At 31.8% G+C, this 24,329-nt stretch overlaps 1 protein-coding gene across 1 annotated transcript; it reads right to left on the reverse strand.

Moving 5' to 3' along the window:
* Positions 1–7,915: 7,915 nt before the first annotated feature.
* Positions 7,916–24,036, reverse strand: LOC114330106 (probable ATP-dependent RNA helicase DDX23). The gene is made up of 5 exons (XM_028279424.2): positions 23,206–24,036; positions 19,075–19,336; positions 14,290–15,123; positions 13,979–14,233; positions 7,916–8,205 (listed from the first exon to the last, which is right to left on the reverse strand). The coding sequence occupies exons 1-5, from the start codon at positions 23,959–23,961 to the stop codon at positions 7,988–7,990; spliced, it is 2,325 nt and encodes a 774-aa protein (XP_028135225.1). The 5' UTR covers positions 23,962–24,036; the 3' UTR covers positions 7,916–7,987.
* Positions 24,037–24,329: the final 293 nt, after the last annotated feature.

Genomic DNA, 24,329 nt, shown 5'->3' on the forward strand with positions numbered 1-24,329 from the left:
TGGCTGCCAACAGTTATTTAAGAAATCCTTTCTGATGCTTCTTTATGGAATATTTTCGCAGTATGTCTTCCGAAACACGTCAAATATTAGTTGAGAGGGGTCCATATCAAATTAAAGAATTTTATTTTCCTATTAATAAAGGAAGGTGTAGAAATGAAGGTGTATGAATGTTCATTGAATACTTTCAATAGAAAAAGAATCGGATATAGAGGCAAATAATCTCATGTTCTAGAAGAATTGCGTGATATACCTATCCCAAATGATACCATATTCCATGAAACCTTTTCCAAAATTAAAGTCAAAAGAGTAAAATTGTAATTTTTGTAAATATTATTTAATGTTAATATCTACATACTTCATTTAATTTAAAGTATTTTTGTTTTTAACATAAAAGTTTTCGTTCATTTTGTGTTAGTCCTGTCGCCAGGGGGGAGGGGGGTACAACGGCCTCCTTAATTCAGATGGACTTACCCAAGTTTTTGTTTATGTATTTTGACACGTAGAACACGAATTTTTTGGGTAACAGTTGATCCGGATGTCGATAAGATTGTTATAAACAAAGAACTTGAGGAATCACATAACAGCGATTTTTTGCAAAACAAAACATTTTTTTTGTATTTTTTAGGTCATTCTAAGCAAAAAATGTTTCTAAAAGTTTTTTCGTAGGATGCATAGTTTTCGACATAAACGTGGTTGAACTTTCAAAAAATCGAAAAATTGCAATTTTTGAATCCGAATAACTTTTGATTGAAAAATAAAATAGCAATTCTGCTTACCGTATTTGAAAGTTAGAGTCAAATTCTATCGGTTTTGATTATTTGCATTGCTAAAAATTAATTTTTTTATTGTTAGACAAAGCTATAAAGACATAGTGTTTGAATGATGTTTTCAATGCATTTCATACAGACAATTTCTACGTAGATTACGTACATTAAAACGCATGCATTGGACACGGGAAACACTATGTGTTTATAGCTTTGTTTAACAACCAAAAAAATTAATTTTTAGTAATAAAAATACTCAAAACCGAGAGAATTTGACTTAAACTTTCAAATGCAGTAAGCAGAATTGCTATTTTATTTTTTAATCAAAAGTTATACGGGTTCAAAAATTGCACTTTTTCGATTTTTTTGAAAGTTCATCCGCGTTTATCTCGAAAACTATGCATCCTACGAAAAAACTTGTAGGAACATTTTTTGCTTAGAATCACACAAAAAATACAAAAAAATGTTTTTGTTTTGCGAAAAATCGCTAGTATGTAATTCCTCAAGTTCTTTGTTTATAACAATTTTATCGACATCCGGCTGTTGTACCCCCTGGCGACAGGACTATGTAGTTTAATTTAATAAAAATAAAAGTTAAATTTCAATAATATTTAAGGGGCGGGATTTAGAAGACTTGCATCATATTGACAATATGTACCGCACAGCCCTGCATATACAGGGCAAAAATACCAATAAATGAGAAAAAGATGTAAGACGTTCGGAAAATAATTCCATATATTCCAGAAGATAAAAAAGAATTTTACTACGAAAACATTCTTACATGGCCAACTACTGCATCAGATAATATCATTAAGGAAGAAGGGTAGTTTATGGATATGGATATGATATTTTTTTGTATTTGTTTGTTTTTTATAAATTACTTTAAATAAAATAAGCTTTTTATACAATTTTGTGTCTTTATTCATGTCAAAAAAATATAAGTTGTAAGAAAGGAATAAATCCAAGATTTTCTTTATTGTTTTTCTAGAAAACTAAAATCACTGGATGGTTTTTCTTCAATCCAAATTAATTTATATAAACGGTACTTTATAGTAGATGTCATTATACTCTGGGCTAATTAGCAAAATTCATGGAAAAGTTATTTACCAGCAATTTTATTGCTGGAATCGAATTATAAGATCATATATATTAATAATATAGGTATGCAAAGTCCGCAGATACTGTGCTACTTTTTTTATAAACAAAATGGCGCCGACAAATCGTATTTTTTTCAATTATTGCTCTATAACTCCGAAGATTTTAACTTTACAACAAAAACACCCAAATAAAAATTTACCGCAATTAAATTCTGCATAGAGATGTGTTTTTCACGATTTGCTCCGATAAAAATTTTCCTCGGAAAATGCGGGTTTTCCTAACAAAAACTCTAATTTTCAAATAAAGTTTTAGGTAGGTAATTATTAATTAATAATTAAATAACTTAGTGACATCAAAGCTTTCTTGGTATAGATTGTAATTACAGAAGCCGGTGAAAATTAAACGAATATTTTAGCAACAATTCAATTGTTAATTAACAATTTACGATCGCAATAATAACCAAAATAATCATGATACATTGATCAAACTTATAAAGATTATAAAGATTAGATGCTTATTTAATATTTTATGGACAAAATATAAATTTCCCTTTTTTTGCATAATCTTTAAATTTTGGAAGCAATTTTATTGCTGGAATCGAATTATAAGATCCTATATATTATTAATATAGGTATGCAAAGTCCGCAGATAGTGTGCTACTTTTTTTTATAAACAAAATGACGCCGACAAATCTTATTTTTTTCAATTATTGCTCTATAACTCCGAAGATTTTAACTTTACACCAAAAACACTCTAATAAAAATTCACCCCAATTTAATTCTACATAGAAACATGTTATTTCCGATTTGCTCCGACGAAAATTTTCCTCGGAAAATGTGCGTTTTCCCAACAAAATATCGAATTTTCAAATAAATTTTTTGGGCCAGTAATTATTTATCAATAATTATATAGCTTGGTGAAATAAAAGGTTTCTTGGTATAAATTATAAATTCAGAAGCCGGTGAAAATGAAACCAATATTTTAGCAACAATTCAATTGTTAATTAACAATTTACAGTCGCAATAACAACCAAAATAATCCTGGGACATTGATCAAACTTAGAAAGATTATAAAGGTGTGATGCCTATTTAATATTTTGTCGACAAAATATAAATTTTTCATTTTTTTTTGCATAATCTTTAAATGTTTAAAAAAAATTATTATAAAAAGCTTAACATTTCTCAGAAATTGTTTATTATATTCTAATTTTATAAAATACTTAAAATGCGTATTTCATAGGTCTTGAAAATGAATGCTTTAAAAAAAATTTCCAACCACTTGCAAAAAGTTATGAAACAGCAAAATAAACATACGATACCTCCGTTGTTTATAATTTGTTTTAATTGTTTCAAAGCTTAAAAGTAAGTCTATGGTACAATCTAATTACTCACAAAGAATGTCAAAAATTAGTGCAATGGTTATATTTTAATCAAAGATTAAAAATACTTTTTTTTTGTAATTTTTAGCGCGAAAGTAGGCCCGATACAGAATCGGAGCTAAAATGTTCACTCGAAGCGACTGACACGCAGCATACATTATTTATAAAAGTGTACGTCTCGCGCGGCCGGTCGTCGCTCCGAGTGAAAATTTTAGCTACATTACTGTATTATTCTACTTTCGCGCGTGTAAATTACAAAAAAAATATATTTATAATCTTTAATTAAAATATAACCATTAAACTGATAATCGATATTTTTTGTAAATAATTAGCTTGTACTTTAAACTCACTTCTACGCTTTGAAAGAATTAAAAAAAATTATAAACACCGTAATAATCGTATGTTTACTTTGCTGTTTCATAACTTTTTTGCAAATGGTTGCAAAAAAGTTTTAAAGCATTCATTTTCAAGATATTTGAAATGCGCATTTTAGAAATTTTTTAAAATTAGAATATAATAAAAACTTTCTGAGAAACGTTAATTTGTTCATAACTATTTTTTTTAACATTTAAAGATTATGCAAAAAAATAAAAAAAATTTATATTTTGTCGACAAAATGTTAAATAGGCATCTCATCTTTATAAGATTTCAAAGTTTGATCAGTGTATCTTAATTATTTTGGTTATTATTGCGACCGTAAATTATTAATTAACAATTGAATTGTTGCTAAAATATTCATTTAATTTTCATCAGCTTCTGGAATTATAATCTAAGCCAAGAAGGCTTTTAAGTCACCAAATTATTTAATTATTGGTAGATAATTACTTATCTAAAACTTTATTTGAAAATTAAAGATTTTGTTGGGAAAACCCGCATTTTCCGAGGAAAATTTTCATCCGAGCATATCGGGAAAAACACGTCTCTATGCAGAATTTAATCACGGTGAATTTTTATTTGGGTGTTTTTGTTGTAAAACTAAAATCTTCGGAGTTATAGAGCAATAATTGAAAAAAACACGATTTTCGGGCGCCATTTTGTTTATAAAAAAAGTAACACACTATCTGAGGACTTTGCATACCTATATTATTAATATATAGGATCTTATAATTCGATTCCAGCAATAAAATTGCTGGTAAATAACTTTTCCCAAAAATGGCCTATTCTCCGATAATCAGCCCAGACTATTACTAAACAAGAAAAAATTAAATAGAACGAATAAACAGTTTTTATTAATTTCCCGAAAATCTACTTTTTGGATTCATTCCCTTCTTCTAACTGGTGGTTCCACACTTTATCTTTATCTTCTAACTGTGGTAGCAAATGACCACCTTGTATGATATACTCTGCAGGTATGCGTCGCTCGTGCTAAGAACTATCAAATATCAGTTTACGAGTGGTAGCCCCACACTGATAAAATATTATGATTGTCTTTAATCGCCTCAATAGATGTCAAGTTGTCTAAGCTATACGAAATACAGACGGATTTAACGTTCGGCAAATTTATGGCTACGTCGATTTCCAGACACACATAAATTCGAATGCGCGGTCGTTAATCGTTCGGGTATTTATACGCGAATATACGGCGTCGTTATTTTTTTCGATTGTAAATCACAAAAATGATGTGTCAATGATTGGTATTGGTATGCGGTGGAATGAAAATTAGCGATACACTCAATAAACTGTTCTTTATAGGAGGCGACTCATTTTTTTACATTTCAACTTTTTATGGAGTTATTTGAGAGGTTTATATTATAATTCATCCCAAGTTGACGAATTATTAAAAGTATTATTAGGGATCTTCTTCTTATTGTGCCGTCTTCTAACGACGGTTGGCGATCACTTCTTTAATCGCTTCCCTATCCCTATCCGTTCAATATTGAGGTTAGTCCAATCTCTGATATTCCTTAGCCAAGATTTCTTCTTTCTTCCCAGGCCTTTTCTTCCCTCTACTCTTTCTTGATGACGTGTATAGCCGAGAGTATTTATCGTTGCAAAATATGTGGCCCAAATACGACGTTTTTCTTATATTTCTTTAATTATGTTTTTCTACGACTACGACCATTTAATAATATGCTCATTATTCACTATTTTTGAATAGATATTAATACCCATTACTTTACCTGTGAGTAATATAGTTCATTACTCGCGGGCTAAAGTTACTCACGGGTTGAAGTTAGATTTAAGTGGTGCATGGTACTTGTAATATACTTATTATTAGCAAATAAAATTACTTTAACTTTATTTGATAAAGTTATCATTGTAATTTATATCAACAATTATTAACTTCGAAAAATGTTTAAAGGCTTTTTAACTGAAATAATGGATCAGTATATTTTTTACGTTTAAATTTCAACATTTGACATATTAAGATTGACGTTATTAAAAGGTAAACATAAACAATGTGTACTAATTCCGTAAAAGGGTTTACGGATATGAAATTTATATCAATGAATTGTGTTTCACTTACTGTCGATTGTACAATAGATTTTTATTGGGAGCAAACGTTCTTTTTCATGTAATTGCCTAAAAATGTCTTATTTTTAAAAGCCACCGCCATTACATACCATGACACTAATGACATTTCTATGATTCTAATAGTGTTGCCATAGTTATATAAAATATGTTTTCTTATGAAAAATAAAATCTTTCGATTTTAAATAATGTTAGTAGTTAATAATTATATTTTTCTACTAATCAAAATAAAAAAGGTCGTAGAAAAAGTATAGTATTCTACTCGCATGTAATGGCTATTACTCACTCTGATGAATTACGACACTCGTCGTTGAATAATATACTATTATATCTAAGCTTTCTGCCATGTCCAATTTGTCTTACATTTCTTCTTACAACCGGCAAAATAACGCAAAAGATGGAAAACATAATACATGTCAAATAAAAAGAGATGAAACTAGTAAAGGTCAAAATTATCGATATAAACGTATAAATTAACATTACATTACATAGTTTCTCACCTTTAGACTTCTGTGACAGGAGTATTTTATAAAATTCTCCTGTAACAGTGACAGTTGTACTATTCCAATATGTCTAAAGGTTGGAAACTATGTAGGTAATGTAATGTTAATTGATACGTTTATATATCGATAATTTCCACCTCTACTAGTTTCATTTCTTTACTTCACAATCTATTGTTTTCCATCTTTTGCGATATTTTGCTGGTTATTAGCGCGCTTATCACTGTGTAGCTAATTTCGAATGCCTCCAATTTTTTTACAGATTGGGCTTTCAGAGTCCAAGCTTCTACCCCGTATAGTAGTTGCGACCAAACATAACATTTGTCGAACCTCAATCTGATAGCCATACTTAACTTCTTATTTGTAAACATTGACTTGTCTATATAAATAAAAATGAATGTTTGTATGTATGTAACTTATAGACTCGCAAACTATGCATTTGATCGTAAGATGATCTTAATCAAAGTTGTTGTGCATGAACCCGGGAAGGTTTCTGAGTTGGTACGATCAACCTAAGTAATTTTGGGGGAAATTTTATATTATGTAGAATCAAAATATAAATATAACTCTAAATTTTCACTTTTCTATCTCCAACCGTTATTTTTTATAGGCATATTTTACATCTATATAAATAAAAATGAATGTTTATATTTATGTACCTACCTTATAGACTCGCAAACTATGCATTTGATCGTATGATGATCTTAATCAGCGGCGCCGCCGCCGCACAGTGGTTCCAAATGCTGAAAACGTGGTCATGAGGCGAAGAAAAATGTCCCTATCTAGGGATTTTCATGTTTACATTTGTTTTCTCATACTATCGTAGAGTCGTAATACGCAGGTATAAGGATCAGACTGGATATATTGTGGCTCATAGCTCAGGAACAAGTGAGCCATGTACGAGGGTATTTTGGCCGACAGAGAAAGTGAAAAAGAACGCGTATATTGAAAACACTTTAAAACGTTTTATAATTTATCAATTTTATCGCTGTAAAGCAGATTCTTCTTTTTCAAGTATGTAGTATTGTAAGATGTAAGTTAACTTAAGATTTAGTAACAATAAATACCTTAAATTTGTTAATGCATAAATAATGAAAATATACTTGAAATAATTAAACTTTAATAAAGATACATTCAAAAAGTACAAAATTCTGCGACTAATTTTTATTAATCTTAAAGTATATTGTAAGAAGATACATAATCACTTTGATTTAGCTGCCTATGCATTGCTGGCAGTTGTTTGAATATAAAAGTGGGAAATGAGGCATATTACATGATTCTGGCGATTGTTGAGTATGTATGGGCGGTTGTACATAAGTAATAGTTTCTGGATACTGTACTTCATAAACAAAATGTATTGGTAATCAGAAAATTTAAAAGACCCTTATTGTACAGTACGTAAATCGTTCTGCTGGACATAGGCAATATACATTGAGATCATTGTACAGCAAAGTAACTTGTCAAGTGGTGTATAAATGTAAAACATTGTAAGTATATCTTTTCGTAGAAAGTTTCAATATCACTCTCTGGTTTGTCCGCAATTGGACCATAAACTTATATGTTTATTTTGGGTTTGATCTGGTTTAATCATATAAGTATAATTTTGTTGGAGTATGGGTGAAATTTGCTACTGCTTCATCAATATTTTTGAAGACGTCCTGCATACAAATGAACACATTAATTTGGGTTTAATAAAACACCAATTACAAATATATTCACTATTATTACATTAATAACAAAAAAATTAAATGCTACAAATAATCCCGTGCCCGATTTTAGGCAAAAATCATCTCGTCCCTCCTCCTCTTCGGCTGATTGGGCTTCAATTGACACTCAGAGTGATTCATCAATTCTGGTGGACACGAAGATACTGGCGATGATAGCAACATCTGCTTAAGATCGTAGAAGAGCGCTGAGTCGTCATTGGTGCAGAAACTGACAGCGATACCAGTCTTACCGGCACGACCAGTACGACCGATACGGTGAGTGTAATCTGAAAAAGAAGATTTAGAGTTACAAGCTAGCCATCAGCATAAAGTTCAAAGTGCAGCTTTGAAATGGAATTTACAAGCGAATCCAATAAGGAAACTGGAGAATACATAGGTAAATACAGTAACCGCCACGCTAGCAGACACACGGGCACATTGAGCTAATACAGTCCTGGACCATTCACTTGTTGCACTGTTTACTTTTAAGTCGAGAAGTAAACAGTTCACAAAAAGTAAACAATCAGGCTATCAGGCAGATCGAATATTTGTAAAAAACATCATAGTGATCAAAGGATTTGTTTTGTTTTGATATTCTTTTTCTCGTAAAACCTATCAGAAAATATTAAATCGGTTTTAAAACGTTCTACGCCTTTCCGTTCCTAATCGCCACTCCTTTCTATTGTGACAGTCTTCTCTTAAATTTTTTTTCCGACATCGCCTTGGAGATGCCCTTTATCCATGTAGTTGCTGGTCTTCCTCGTTTGTGTTTTTCTATGGGGGTCTATTGTAACACTTTTTTAGGGATTCTTCTTTCCTCCATTGCACTTCTTCTTCCATTGTTTAAGGGCTTCATCATGATGATGATCTATCAGAAAAACAATTCTAATTTAATATACTGTTACTATAGTTCCGTTAGATTGATCCTACATAGAAAAAGTCCCTTGATAGTCCTAAAAGAAGAAGTATTAAGTCGGAGAATATTCGAGATGTCATGGAATAACCCAGTAATGTTTAGTGGCGTCTAGAACAAAGATCTTATACACATAGATTTGGCCAACTCGGAAAAATAGCGTAACGCGGAGCAGTTCGGGTCCGTGGTCTATCTATCTCCCTCTTACTCTGGGCTAATTAGCAAAATACAAGGAAAAGTTATTTACCAGCAATTTTATTGCTGGAATCGAATCTTATTATTGTATGTATTAATAATATAGGTATGCAAAGTCCGCAGATAGTGTGCTACTTTTTTTATAAACAAAATGGCGCCCGAACATCGTGTTTCTTTCAATTTTTGCTCTATAACTCCAAAGATTTTAACTTTACACCAAAAACACCCAAATAAAAATTGACCGCAATTAAATTCTGCACAGAGACGTGTTTTTCCCGATTCAGTTTGACGAAAACTTTCCCCGGAAAAAGCGGGTTTTTCCAACAAAATCTTTAATATTCAACTAAAATTTTAGATAAGTAATTGTTATACAATATTTAAATAACTTGGTAATGTAAAAGCCCTTTTCGTATAGATCATAATTCCAGAAGCCCATGGAAATTGAATAAACAGTTTAGCAACAATTGAATTGTTAATTAAAAATTTACGGTCGCTATAATAACGACAATAATTATGATGCATACGAATAACTATGATTTTTTCATAAAAAGACACTATACATATCTAATGTACTTAACAGAATTGAAACTGGACTATTTAAGCGGCCTCAGGAATATCTTAAAATTATAAACAATTTTTTGGCTTATAAACAAATAGAATATCTCGGGAAATATTAAACTAAATTAAATGGTGAAAACGGTATTCGAAAGACAGCGGCAGGACGCTTCTTTTAAAAGAAAAAACGTTTAATTATGACGAGTGGTTCCTGAGATACAACCAGTCAAAGTTGACCGGAATTTACGGCAAATATATAAACAATAGGATCAAAATTTTTAAACCATCACCTTTTTATTTTTGTTCTCTTTCTCCACACCAATTTTCATATGTTTAAAATACTCATAACATATATTATTATAATAAAAACTATCGATAATACGTGTGAAAATTGCCAAAAATAGCAAAATTCCAATCAAAAATTAGGTTGGAGAAAATGTAACCCTCAAAGTTCAAAATCGGTATACGTTAAAAAAATGCACTTTCTCGGCTTCTCATGGAGCAATTTCCTTCATTCTTTTTTTATTCCCTAATAACTCGAGTAGAGCCATCGAACTAACGCATTATTAAATGTCAAACTTGCTTTTGTTTTGTTATAATAGATTAATTTATTTATAAGAACAGAAAACTACATATTTTTTCCACTTGTAGGCTTTTTTAGATAAACTTACTACAAGTGTACCTTTTACAGTTAAAAACATAAATATTCTCATTTGAAAGCTGTATAATTATTTAAACAATTTTTATTTAAACAAATTAAAATTTTGTGTTATAATAAATAAATTCATTTATTATAACAAAACAAAAGCAAGTTTGACATTTAATAATGCGTTAGTTCGATGGCTCTACTCGAATTACTTGGGAACAAAAAAAGAATGATGGAAATTGCTCCATGAGAAGCCGAGAAAGTGCATTTTTTTAACGTATACCGATTTTGAACTTTGAGGGTTACATTTTCTCCAACCTAATTTTTGATTGGAATTTTGCTATTTTTGGCAATTTTCACACGTATTATCGATAGTTTTATTATAATAATATATGTTATGAGTATTTTAAGGATATGAAAATTGGTGTGGAGAAAGAGGACAAAAATAAAAAGGTGATGGTTTGAAAATTATGATCCTCGTGTTTATAACTTTGCCGTAAATTCCGGTCAACTTTGACCGGATGTATCTCAGGAACTGCTAATCATAATTAAACGTTTTTTCTTTTAAAAGAAGCGTCCTGCCGCTGTTTTTCGAATACCGTTTTTATAATTTAATTTGGTTTAATATTTCCCGAGATATTCTATTTGTTTATAAGCCAAAAAATTCTTTATAATTTTAAAATATTCCTGAGCCCGCTTAAATAGCCCAATTTCAATTCTGTAAAGTACATTAGATAGGTATAGTGTCTTTTTATGAAAAAATCATAGTTATTCTTATGCATCATAATTATTGTCGTTATTATAGCGACCGTAGATTTTTAATTAACAATTCAATTGTTGCTAAACTGTTCGTTCAATTTCCATCGGCTTCTGGAATTATAATCTATACGAAAAGGGTTTTTACATTACCAAGCTATTTAATTATTTATTAACAATTACTTATCTTAAAGTTTAGTTGAAAATTAAAGATTTTGTTGGAAAAACCCGCTTTTTCCGGTGAAAGTTTTCATCGAAGTAAATCGGAAAAAACACGTCTCTATGCAGAATTTAATTGCGGTGAATTCTTATTTGAGTGTTTTTGGTGTGAAGTTAAAATCTTTGGAGTTATAGATCAAAAATTGAAAAAAACACGATTTTCGGGCGCCATTTTGTTTATAAAAAAAGTAACACACTATCTGCGGACTTTGCATACCTATATTATTAATATATACAATCATAAGATTCGATTCCAGCAATAAAATTGCTGGTAAATAACTTTTCCCAAAAATGGCTTATTCTCCGATAATCAGCCCAGACTATCTACCGGTGCTTTGCTTTCTCTCTCTAGCATATGATGGCCGCCGCCTGTGTGTCACTGTCGCTCCGTTACTCCCACCTCTTGGTAGATACGCTCACACTCGCACGACAGACAAAGATAGCTAAACCACCGTACTTGATATCGACGTTACACCCCGATGCATTGAGTAGCATATCCCTAGCCAAGTCTATTTTCTTTACATGTCTCTGGTCTAGAACGTCAGAAAATGTACGTAAATATGGAGAATTAACAGTTTATAGAACAGTTGTATTTGACATTTATAATAGCTGTCATTGTGTTAAAGTTATAAACGTTATAAAGTATTGTAATAGTAATATTGTTGGTATTTGAATAAAGTTATTTTAAAGCAGAGTAACAATACTATGACATGACAGTCATATGACATGACAGACATGAAAGTCACATGTTAGTACATTCTTTCACGGTTTTTGCTGTATATTTTAAAGAACCGCTTGGATTGACATGAAATTTGGCATACGCATAGCTAACATGTCAAAGAAAAAAAGTGAAAAGGTGATAGGGTGAAAAAATATATGTAAAAGATAAGTCCCGAAATGGATAAACTAACTAATTTTAAGCAACTTTTGTTCTATAGAGTTTTTTCACCAAATCAATACTTTTCAAGTTATTTGTAAGTGAATATGTTAATTTTTCAACAAAATAACCACGTTTTTAGACGGTTTTTAACGTAAGCATTTTGTCGAAAAAAATATTCTTAGCAAAACTATAGCCTATAAAAAATGAAAAAACGGTGTATATATTAGGTCTCTATACCTAGCAAAAGCAGAGTTATAGCTAATGAAAAATAGGTTCATATTCGACAAATTCCAAATAGAATAATTCAATGTGAAATATAACGCTTTATTTCCGTTTTTATAAAAAAAATTTCTAGCATCAAATGTAAGCAAGTTACGCTCAAAATAAAGTTGGTCCCTTTTGTTTTGGCAAAAAAAATCAGGAAGATTACCCCCCAATTAGCAACTTAAATGAAATTAATCGTTACCGCGTCACAAGTTATTTTACTTATGCTGTGTTTTATTATGATCTGTAAGTTTCATCGATTCAAAGTGCTTATTTTTGAAAAAATTTGGTTTTAAGTAAAATTTTAAAAATTTTAATTTTGAAAAAAATGCTTTTTTTCAAATTAACTTAAAAATTATTAGAGATACCAAAAATTTTAAACAATAAAAAAGTTGGCTTTACTTTTCTGAATATTTTGTATTTTTTTTGTTCTTCTCTAAGACAGAAATTGGTTAAGATTCGGTGTTTCTAAATTTGCATACACTCGTGATAAGTGACTCGTTCAAACCCTTTTAACTACAGCTCTCTTAAAAATAAGGACTTTGAACCGATGAAACTTACAGATCATAAATATGATCAATACTTACGCGAGTAAAAAAACTTGTGAAGTGATAACAATTAAGTTCATTTGAAATGCTAATTAGGGGGTGATTTTCCCGATTTCTTACCAAAAAAGGGACCAACTTTATTTTGAGCGTAACTTGTTTACTTTTGATGCTAAAAATTTTTGTTAAAAAACAAAAATAAGCATTTGTTAAACCCTTTAAAAAAGTTAAAATGAGTTTTCCCCAAAAAAGTGCTTCGTTTTTGGTTATGGCACGTTAAAATATTCGATTTGGAATTTGACGAATATGAACCTATTTTTCATTAGCTATAACTCTGCTTCTACTAGGTATAGTCACCTAATATATACATCATGTTTTTCACTTTTTTATGTGCTATATTTTTTTTAAGAATTTTTTTTCGACCAAATACTTACTTTTTGAGTTTACTTGCGAAAAACCGTCTGAAAACGTGGTTATTTTGTAGAAAAATTAACATATTCACTCGCAAATAACTCGAAAAGTATTAACTTAGTGAAAAAACTTATAGAGCAAAAGTCATTTTATCCATTTCCGTTCTTATTTCGAACATATATTTTTCACCCCCATAAGCTGGTGAAACTCACCCCTAGGACAAAAGCACACATCGGCACAATATCACTTTTTTTCTATGACTTGTTAGCTATGTGCATGCCAAATTTCATGTAAATCCAAGCGGTTCTTTAAAATTTAGAGGTTTTGCAATATTTTACCTTTAAAAAATGTACTATGTGAGAACGTGTCGGATTAACCCATAAGCCTAGCAATTAGATACCCGTGTGTCTACTAGTATGTATAAAGTAAGCGGTTATGTGTTTTCCATCATCATCAGATCGCTGCAGATTATTTTAACTTCGCCTTGATCGGCACATATATTGGTCCTTCGAGCTGGATTCGAAAGAGCAACCTACGAATATTTTAACCTGTCACCTTTATACACGATTATGTATAAAGATGACAGCTAAAGTATGCGTAAATATCAAAATAAATAAGTGAAAAAAGATGTAAACGTAAATGCTGCAGATATTAAGAAGAAAATAAGGTAGCTTACCTTCAATAGTCTTCGCCATGTCATAGTTAATGACCATAGAAACGTCCTTAATATCGATACCTCTACCAGCAACGTCAGTGGCAACCAAAATATCTTTGGATCCCCCTTTGAGACTCGCCAGAGCATACTCTCTCTGTTCTTGTCCTTTACCACCGTGCAAAGTACACGCATTGTATCCAAGTTTTTCCAAACCTTTGGCCAGCACGTCCGCCCCCTTCTTCTGGTTAACGAAGATGATAACTGGAGGTTCAAAACCTACAAAAGAAAACACATCAGCAAAATATCCTTGCTGAACGTTATACACACTTTACCTCTCGATAAGTACTCCATAAGTTTCTTCCTCTTGTCGTTTTCGCCCACAATATGCACTATCTGTTCGACTCTTTCTACCGGTTTTCCTATAGAACCGATATATACTACAGCCGGACGACGCAGATAAGTCCTAGCCAATCTTTCTACAGCTGGAGGCATCGTAGCTGTAAACATGACAGTTTGCCTGTACTTTTTCTTACTGTTGTAGTTCGCCAATAGCAATCGACTGTCTTCGGCTTCTTCTGAATCGGGCTTCAAATTTGTGACAGGCATGTACTCCAAGATCTTTTGCACGTCAGGCTCAAAACCCAAATCTATCATCCTATCGGCTTCATCAAGTACAATGTATGTACATTGGTTCAAGACCAAGTACCGATTTTCTAAGACGTCGATGAGACGACCCGGTGTAGCAATGACAATTTCACACCCAAGACGTAGTCTAAAACCTTGTTCTTCTCTGCTAAGACCACCAACCACTACCACGGTTCTTATTCCCAACGGTTGACCAAACTTAACAGTTTCTTCTTCGATTTGTTGTGCCAACTCTCTCGTAGGAGCCAAAATAATCGCATAGGGGCCTTGATCTGCATCTTCGTTGCGTTCTAGCTTCGGCAAGCTTTGAATCCACGATAGAAGCGGAATTAAGAACGCCAGCGTTTTACCAGAACCGGTTTCTGCTACACCGATGATGTCTCTGTTTTGCATTCCGATTGGAATGGCCTGACGTTGGATAGGAGTTGGATCCTTGTATCCGATCTTTTCGATAATTTCTAGAAGTTCTTTTTGAATGCCAGATTCTTTCCAGGTTCGTATTGGTTCAGGTATTTTTCCACCTAAAACATTAAAAAACAATAAGAAATCTATGGTATGCTAAATAAGAAATTAGGAATAAACCAAAGAGACACAAGATAAGAATTATATCATTAGTCGTCTTGAAAGAAATTTAAAGTGACTATAGGCCAGGTGACCAGGTTACCTCAAGACTATAATGAATTTTCTAGATTAAGGTCGATATGCAAGTCCTTATCAGGTCAAGCATACAATCAATTTGTAGCAACCGTTGAACATACACTTCACAGTAACATTAAAAGCTTCTGGAGGTTCGTAAATTCTAAAAGGAACAATAATAGCATTCCGAACACTTTAAACCATAATGGCCAAACCAGTTCCGATGGTCCTACCATAGCCAAGATGTTTGCTCCGTACTTTGCTGCAGTATATAGTGAGGACGAATGTCCTATTCCAAATAGTTCAAGGGCTAACACTAGTTTCAACATTGCTAGTTTTGACTTATCTATTTTAGAGGTATATACCAAATTATCTCAGCTAAACATACATAAGGGTCCAGGGCCTGATGGAATCTCACCCAAGTTACTGAAATACTGTAGTTTTAATCTTACTCGTCCCTTTTTCTTTATTTTTCAAAAATCATTACAAACGAGTGAATTCCTTTCGTTTGGAAAATTAGTTTTATATCACCGATATTCAAGAATCGCGATAGAAGCAGGGTTCAAAGCTACAGACCTATTAGTATCCTTAATACTATACCTAAACTGGTCGAGAGTTTAATATGTGAAAAAATTAAGCCTACTATACAAAACGTAATAATTGAACAACAGCATGGTTTTGTTATGGGGAGATCAACTGAAATGAACTTGTTAAATTATACCTCCTTCTTAAATTAAGCCTTGGAAAGCAAACAACAGGTAGATGCGATTTATACAGACTTTTCCAAGGCATTTGACAGGGTCAACCATACGTTATTGTTACATAAGATCGAACAGTTAGGTTTCTCTGATCCTCTACTTAGTTGGATTCGAAATTATCTATTAGATAGAAGGCAGATAGTTCGTATTAATAATTATTTCTCTAATGAAATTATAGTTAAATCGGGGGTACCTCAAGGCTCCCATTTAGGACCTATCTTTTTTAATTTATTTATAAATGACATAAATAAAAGTTTCAATTTTGCTCAATTTCTTCTATTTGCTGATGACCTTAAATTATTTCACATAATTAACTCTGATTTGGATCGCTAATTTGCAATCAGATCTTAATAATCTTGTGGAATGGTGCTCACTTAATGGTATGGACTTACAAACAAATACCATGCTATAACTTTTACTCGACTAAAAAACTTTGAGAATAATTCTTACTATATACGGGACACTGGGTTACAATTAGTTGACTCAGTTATAGATCTGGTGTTACTTTTGACACTAACTTGAATTTCAACCTACACATTAATAGCATGGTTTCTAAGTCATTAAAGATGCTTGGCTTTGTTAAAAGATGTAGCTATGACTTTACGACTGGTCATTCTTTAAAACTTCTTTATTGTTCTTTGGTTAGACCACATTTAGATTATGCATCATGTGTTTGGTCACCTCAATATAATTGTCACATTAATAAAATCGAACAAGTTCAGCGTAAATTCTTACGTTATTATGCTTATAAGATGCATTTCACTGGTCAAAGTTTTTACTGCAAATTATTTGACGTGACACATTACAGAGTCATCGTCAACATAAAGATCTTTGCTTCTTATATAACTTAATTCATGGTCATAAATTCTGTACCTCACTCTTAAATAAAATTGGTTTATGTGTACCTTCAAGAACCACCCATTCTGTGACCACCTTCCACGAAGTCATTAACCGTACAAACTATGGTTCAAGTTCCTATCTCTGTAAAACTATTAAATTAGCAAACACATTATCTCCGCATATTGATTTCTTTATGAACGACTTTACTGCGTTTTCCACACAATTACATTTATATTTAAATTAATGTTTTAATTTCAGGACTAATTTGTCAATTACTGTTATTGTCTTAGATATTTAGATTTTATTACTTTATATTATAGGATTAGCTCTCAATTGTTAAATGAGAGCAAGTAATTTTATTATTGTTTATGTATTTACCAATTTTGTACTAGATCTTATTTTGAATTGTTTTTCTAGTTTGTGTGACATTTTAATTGTTTTATGTACTAATGGACTTCGGCCCGTCAATAAATAATAAATAAAATAAAAAGGAAAGTATATAACAGGTGATTCATTTACACACTTTTTTTGGTGGGGATTTGATGGGAGATCGTGGATGAATTGCATCACCTAACGTTGCGTTTTTATTCAGTATTGTTTGACATTTTATGCTGGAAAGACTTAGCCCAGCACAGCATCTAGAAATATTCTGCTGTATTACGAAAATAGGTGTTCTATGAGGTATGTATTTCGTGTGCTTAGATCAACTTTTGGTCAACATAATTGGCCTACCGAACACACAATTCCTTATACCGAATTTTTTCCTGGTTTTCCTTGTGATTTACTATGGAATGACTAACACGATAATTTTACTGTCACCATTGCATGTGGTGGTCTTTTTAAAGAAAAATCACGTGCTATGATTTTTGTGACAGATATCCTTAAGTTAAAGTTGATTTCATGTAACATAACTATCTTTCAATAAAGTCGTCCCAGGAACGCAATCATAAATAGTGGCTTATTTCCCAATTAGAATAATATATTTACCGAGTTCAATAATTATATAATTAAATTAATATTGTTCTGAAGCTATTTCCTTGTGGAATTTTTGTAATCAACTATTCTAAATAGGAAATAAGCCACAATTTAACTAAAAAAAGATTTTATTACCGTTTCGACGTCCACATCAGATGTTGTTGTCAAAATAGTAAAATTTTGACTCACGCTAGGCCCATACCGGTTTCTTAATGTTGTTTTGAAACTATTTCCTTGTGGCATTTTTGTATTTTGACAACGACATCCGATGTGGACGTCGAAACGTTAATAAAATCATATTTTTAGTTAAATTGTGGCTTATTTCCCATTTAGAATAGTTGATTATTAAATTAATAATTGTACAGGGTTATTCATTATATTTTGACCCCCCACGTAAACTGCTTTATTTACAGAATTAGAAAAGAATGTAAAATATAAAAGTTACACAATTTTTATGTAGTTTTCGAAAATGATAGTAGAAAAACAAAGAAGTGCAAACAAAATGCCCGCAGATGTTAACTTTGTTAACTTAAATGGGACACCCTGTATATAGTTACACATTTGAATAGAACATTCTGTAACGAACATTTCCATATAGAGTTTGATGGGCTTATCTGGAAGAATAAGGAAGATACTAGATATTTAGTTCAGTTTATTTAGATATTTATGATAGACATTTAAGCGAGATGCTAGATATTTATGATATATTTCGATGCCTCAGAAGCCAATTAGTTTAAGTCAATAAGTGTTTAAAATGAGATACTAAGATGTATTTGACAATAGTTACAAAAATATAAGTAGTTATAAAAAACAAATAAACTGTCTTTATTTATCACATATTCATAAATACAAACCAGGAAATAATAATACTGTTATATTATAATAATAAGTGTTATATCTCATAAGTCATTTTTAGGGAGAATGTTTAAATTTAGTCATTTACACCGTTTGACTTCTGAGGCATCCATTTATTCATTTAGATTTATTCCATTTATTCTATTCTAGAATGTTCTATTCAAATGTGTAACCATATACACAGTGTTCCATTTAAATTCACAAAGTTAACATATGCAGCCATTTTGTTTGCACCTTCTTTGTTTTTCTACTATCATTTTCAAAAACTACATAAAAAATAGTGTAACTTTTGTATTTTACTTTTTTTTTCTAATTCTGTAAATAGAGAGGTTTACAGGGGGGTCAAAATATAGTGAATAACCCTGTACATACTATTAATGGGATTTTAATAAAATATATAAAAACTACCTTTGATAGTGATGTTATAATCCTCCCTAAATATCCGCCAATCTCTCTCAGTCATCTCCGGCAACTCCTTGTCAGTCCAATGTCTGTCATCCCACAATTGTTTCTCCTCTCGTCTTCTCACCTTCTTTAACCTCACCTTCTCTTGTGCCTTTTCTGCATCTGTTCTTCTTTTTTCAAGTAATTCTCCATAAAACTTGCTCTGATCCCTCTTTTGAGCTTTGATATCGATTCCTGCTAGATTACCTCTGCCAAAGAATTGCACCTAAAAACAACAACCATTGTGTAAGTACAAATAAAAGCTTTAACAAAGGAGAAATATTAAAAATTGTAATTACAAGAGTTCTGAGAGAAAAGAGAGGTACATTTGGTATTTATATCCAATTTTCTAAATACCTTTGTTCCTAAAAATCTCAAATAATTAGTAGTTGTCAACATACTACTGCCCTATTATATACCATAATTAGCATTTCTATAATTTAATTCATTTCCTCACACTTTTATAAAAACTTGACAGTGGACTATAAATAATTATCATTGAATACCTTCAACACCATCCCAAAATGGAAAGGGACGATACCATTCATGTTGCAAATTAACAACATCTAAAAGAAAAAAGGCCAATAAGTTGGCAAAAACAACCATAGTTTGTTCAAAATGCCAGAAGTATGTATGCGGTAAGCACAGCAAGAAGTCAAATGTTTCTGTATCCTATGAAGATGCCAATTCCACTGAAACTCAAGACTCCAGGTAAATTATAAATTCTTATCTTTTAACTGTTTCATTAACCTCTAAGAATAATTTTTTTATTTGTAAAAGTGTTATTTTTAAATTAGGTTAAATAATGTAAAATACCAATATACAATGTATTTCTACCCACTACGATGTAAAATCGAAATTGATGGGAAAATAATAAAACAGGAAGCAGGGTTTAGATATCTGGGAAGAGATATAACCAGTTACGGAGATGTTGAAGAGGAGGTACAACAACAAAGCCTACAAGCAAGTAAAGTGGTGGGATCTCTTAATGATACAATCTGGAAGAACAAACACGTAAGACAACACACAAAAGCAAGAATCTATAAAGCAGCATATATTGACATACACAGCAGAGACAAGACCTGATATATCTAAAACGAGACGACTACTAGAAACAACAGAGATAAAAATACTTGGACGAATATCAGGGAAAAGTCTGTTGGATAGAGAATCATGCAATGTAGAAGACATAAATGGATGGGTGACACAACAGAAACAGGAGTGGAACGAACACAGTAGTAGAATGGCAGAGGATATGATAGTATGAATAGCAGGAGATAAGTCACCAAATGGACGCAGAAGTATTGGTAGGCCAAGAAAAAGATGGTGTGATAATTTAAACAATTTAGGAGGCTAATATTGAAGAAGAAACAGGCTTTAAAGCCTACATACAAGAAGGAACCAGGAAGAAGGAAGAAGATTAAGGTTAAATAAAGAAGCATGACTTTGATTAACCCTTAAACGCCCAAGGGTGGGTAAAAAATGTCCACCTAATGCGTATTCCCTTGTAACATATTTATTACGTGTTTAAAAAATTTTCAAAAATTATTTATTGTTAAAAATACAGCCCTTTATCGAATGTAAATTTGGTTTTACCAATATTTTTGAAAATAAAAGTAATATCTTGAGTTCAATATGGGTGGGCATAAAAAGTAAACCCTTGGTAAAACTTGTTACTAAAGGTTTCTTTATAATTTCTCGTTGGTAGGAACATAATCCATATAATTATCGACATATAATTAGATTATCGACATAATTATCCGCCAATGAGGAGGCTGAAAGGAAGAATGTGGAGAAAATCGACAAATCTGAATTAATGGCTTTTACTGGTATGTTAATTTTGATGTACTGGGTGTCCCAATAAGAATGGCTCTCGGCCATATCTCAGGAACCGTTTATAGTAGAGCTTTGAAATAAAAAATTTTATAACAAAAGTTGCCTCAGGAAAAGCCTGGAAATTATTTTCATAATTGTGGGTCCACCGCTAGAGGGCGTAATTGATTATCAAAAATAAAAAAATCTAAATTTTACAAAATTTTCCTAATGAAGGGGCATTGGAAATCCGATTATTGTATTCTTCATCAAATTTTGCGCATATTTGATTTAACAAGTTTAACTCTACCTTTGCAAATAAGAGGTGGGGGTGAGTGGGAACCTTGTTATGAAAAAATGGCTGTAAGTCCGGTTCTGCTAAATCAAATTTTGAAAACTGGGTCTTGTTGAAGACAGATCTTTTTCTTCAATGTAAGCGTGATAATTTTGAACCATCCTAATAAGTAATAAGCCAGCTGGGAGGCGTTATTTAATTTTTTTCAGAAATCTAGTTTTCTTTGGAAAATATTAAATACAAGTATGCATTTTTAATCATACTTTATAAAATTAGATTAAATTAGCAATAGAATAGCGAAAACCGTATGTCGATACCTTTTTTCTATCTCAAGATATCTCAAGAAACGTGTAAATTTTATACATAACTGTTACTATCACTGGTAAACTAAGTTAATCAAAAGTAGTGTGCTGTGGAAAAAAACAAAATAACATTTTTCAGATGTCAACCTATAAAAATATAATTAATTAAAACAACAATATAAAGAGAAACAATACTATTAAAATTAAATATAACACAGAACAAAAAGAACTACTTAGTGACGACCTAAATATTCAAATTGTTGCCCATCATACACTACTCTAGAATACATTATCCAGAGAATACTAAACGCCATTCAAAGCATATCGAGAGCAGAAATTGAGACTGCTGTTCAATCTACTCTTGAAGAGTAAATGTTTGCAACGAAAATGATGGGCAAAAATTTGAACGTTTATGTCATCACTAAATAGTTGTTTTTATTTCTTTGTAATAGGGCTTTTCAACGCTTCTCATTTGTTTCGAGCCTCTGTCATATGCCGTATAATCCGTGTATAATATTAATATACGAGATATGAACGAGGCTCGAAACAAATGAGAAGCGTTGAAAAGACTTAATATACGTTGAGAGCTGGAAAATTTTTCTTTGTTGTTTCCATAGCACACTACTTTTAATGAATTATTTCGTTTACCGGTGACAGTAACAGTTATGTTTTTAAATTTACACAAATCTCGAGATAGAAAAAAGGTATTAACATGCGGTTTTCGCTATTCTGTTGCTAATTTTGTAATATGGTATTAAAAATGCATGTTTGTATTTAATATTTTCCAAGGAACACTAGATTTCTGAAAAAAATTAAATAACGCCTTCTAGCTGGCATATTACTCAGTAAGTTGGTTCGAAATCATAACTTTTACATTGATGAAAAAGATCTATCTTCAACAAGATCAAGTTTGCAAAATTTGATTAAGCAGAACCGGACTCACAGCCAGTTTTATATAACAAGGTTCCCACTCACCCCCACCTCTTATTTCCAAAGGTAGACCTAAACTTGTCAAATCAAGTATGCGTAGAATTTTATGAAGAATACGACGATCGGATTTCCAGTGCCCCTTCATTAGGAAAATTTTGTAAAATTTAGATTTTTTAATTTTTGATATTCAATTACGCCCTCTAGCGGTGGTCCCACAATTATGAAAATAATTTCCAGGCTTTTCCTGAGGCAACTTTTGTTATAAAATTTTTTATTTCAAAGCTCTACTATAAACGGTTCCTGAGATATAGCCGAGAGCCATTCTTATTAGGACACCCGGTACATTGTAATTTTGTTGTAAGGTTTGTAAATTGTTTATGTTAATATTTTAGAAGATGCTGTGTTTATTACGCATAAGATTCTTAAGTTTAATCCACTTCCAACAACTCTCAATAAATATATTAGCTATTTTCGAGGTGGACATTTTTTACCCACCCTTGGGCGTACATGGAACCTAAAAAAGGTTGGGCGTTTAAGGGTTAATTTATGTGTGGACATTTATTGACCCCCTTTGTACTTGCTGTTTCTAATAAAAGGTTCGTCCTGCAAGGGTTAAGAGAAAAATGTTTAGGTGAAGAAGACACAATGGACAGAAATTAGTGGTGAAAAACGCGCAGGAAGAAGAAGATTATAAAAAATCTACCCATTTGGTAAATAATTACCAGATCATTTTATAGGAACAGTTTAGATACATACCTGATGTCTTTCTTTATACAAATTGTTATAATCCAACGAAGTATCTTCTCCAGCATCCCAGTCAAACACAAACTTCCTATCATTAAGCCGCCTCACTCGCCTCTTTTTCTTAATAAGCCCTAAATACCTCTCTTTAATAGCATCCTGCTCCTTCTCTTTGTCCTTATCTTTCTGCTTCTCCTCCTCTCTATCTCTATCCCTGTTTCTTCTATAATCCCTATCGTCTCGTTTAACTTCTACTTCTCGACCAGCTTGAACAGCTTCTACAATTTTCCTTTCCTCGTCCTGCTGTTTCCTCACTTTAGCAATTTCTTCCTGGCGTCTTTTCAGTGCCTCTGCAGCTCTTTGTTCCTTGGTAAGAAACACGGGTTTACTTTTAGCTGCTTCTTCCGCTTTCTTTTTTGTTAGCAGTTCCTCCAACGAAAGAGGTTCCTTCTTCGCTGGTTCTTGTTTAACTTCAGTTTTGGTTTCTACCTTAACCTTCTCCAGTTCTTCTTCCTCCTCTTTTTTGGCATCTTTATATTTCTTGTCCTTGTCGTCGTATTTATCTCTATCGCTTTTATATTTTTCCTTGTCGAATTTATCATGTTTGCTACTACTGGGGTAATCTTTTTCTCTTGAACGAGAGCGATGTCTTTTGTGTCTATCAGAATCGCGAATTTTCTCTCTATCGGAACGTTCTTTGCTTCTAGATCGGGAACGTTTACGCTTGTCTTTATCTCGGCTTCGAGAACGACGTTTTTTATCACTTCCCATTACCCCAGAGTTCTTAAAAGATTGATCAAAACACTAAACCAAGAACCAAGGCCAAAACCAAACGCTAGAAAAACGTCAATATAACCTTACTTTATTTTAAAGTGCTCATTTGACAATTGCTGTCAAATTTGACAATTGGTGTCAAATGTATTAAATGAAAAAACGAGTTTTAATTTGATACTTTAGGAATACTTTAGGAAAAATAAAATACATGTATTTCATTTAATTAAATAAATATATTCAATTACGTTACATATTTTGTGCCCGTATATATGCTTGCAGATATGGATGTTTTCTGATACTGGAAAAGTGGAAGAGACCAATTTTTGACGTTTTGATCAACGTGTCAACATTGACACATTGACAGT

Source organism: Diabrotica virgifera, chromosome 3, assembly GCF_917563875.1.
Source record: "Diabrotica virgifera virgifera chromosome 3, PGI_DIABVI_V3a".
Lineage (NCBI taxonomy): Eukaryota > Metazoa > Arthropoda > Insecta > Coleoptera > Chrysomelidae > Diabrotica > Diabrotica virgifera.

Coding starts and splice junctions, on each gene's coding strand:
- LOC114330106 (XM_028279424.2), bottom strand. CDS start 23,961: ATGGGAAGTGATAAAAAACGTCGTTCTCGAAGCCGAGATAAAGACAAG. Junction 14,234..14,289: donor TATGGAGTACTTATCGAGAG/GTAAAGTGTGTA, acceptor TTTCTTTTGTAG/GTTTTGAACCTCCAGTTATC. Junction 8,206..13,978: donor CATGGCGAAGACTATTGAAG/GTAAGCTACCTT, acceptor CTTCTTTTTCAG/ATTACACTCACCGTATCGGT.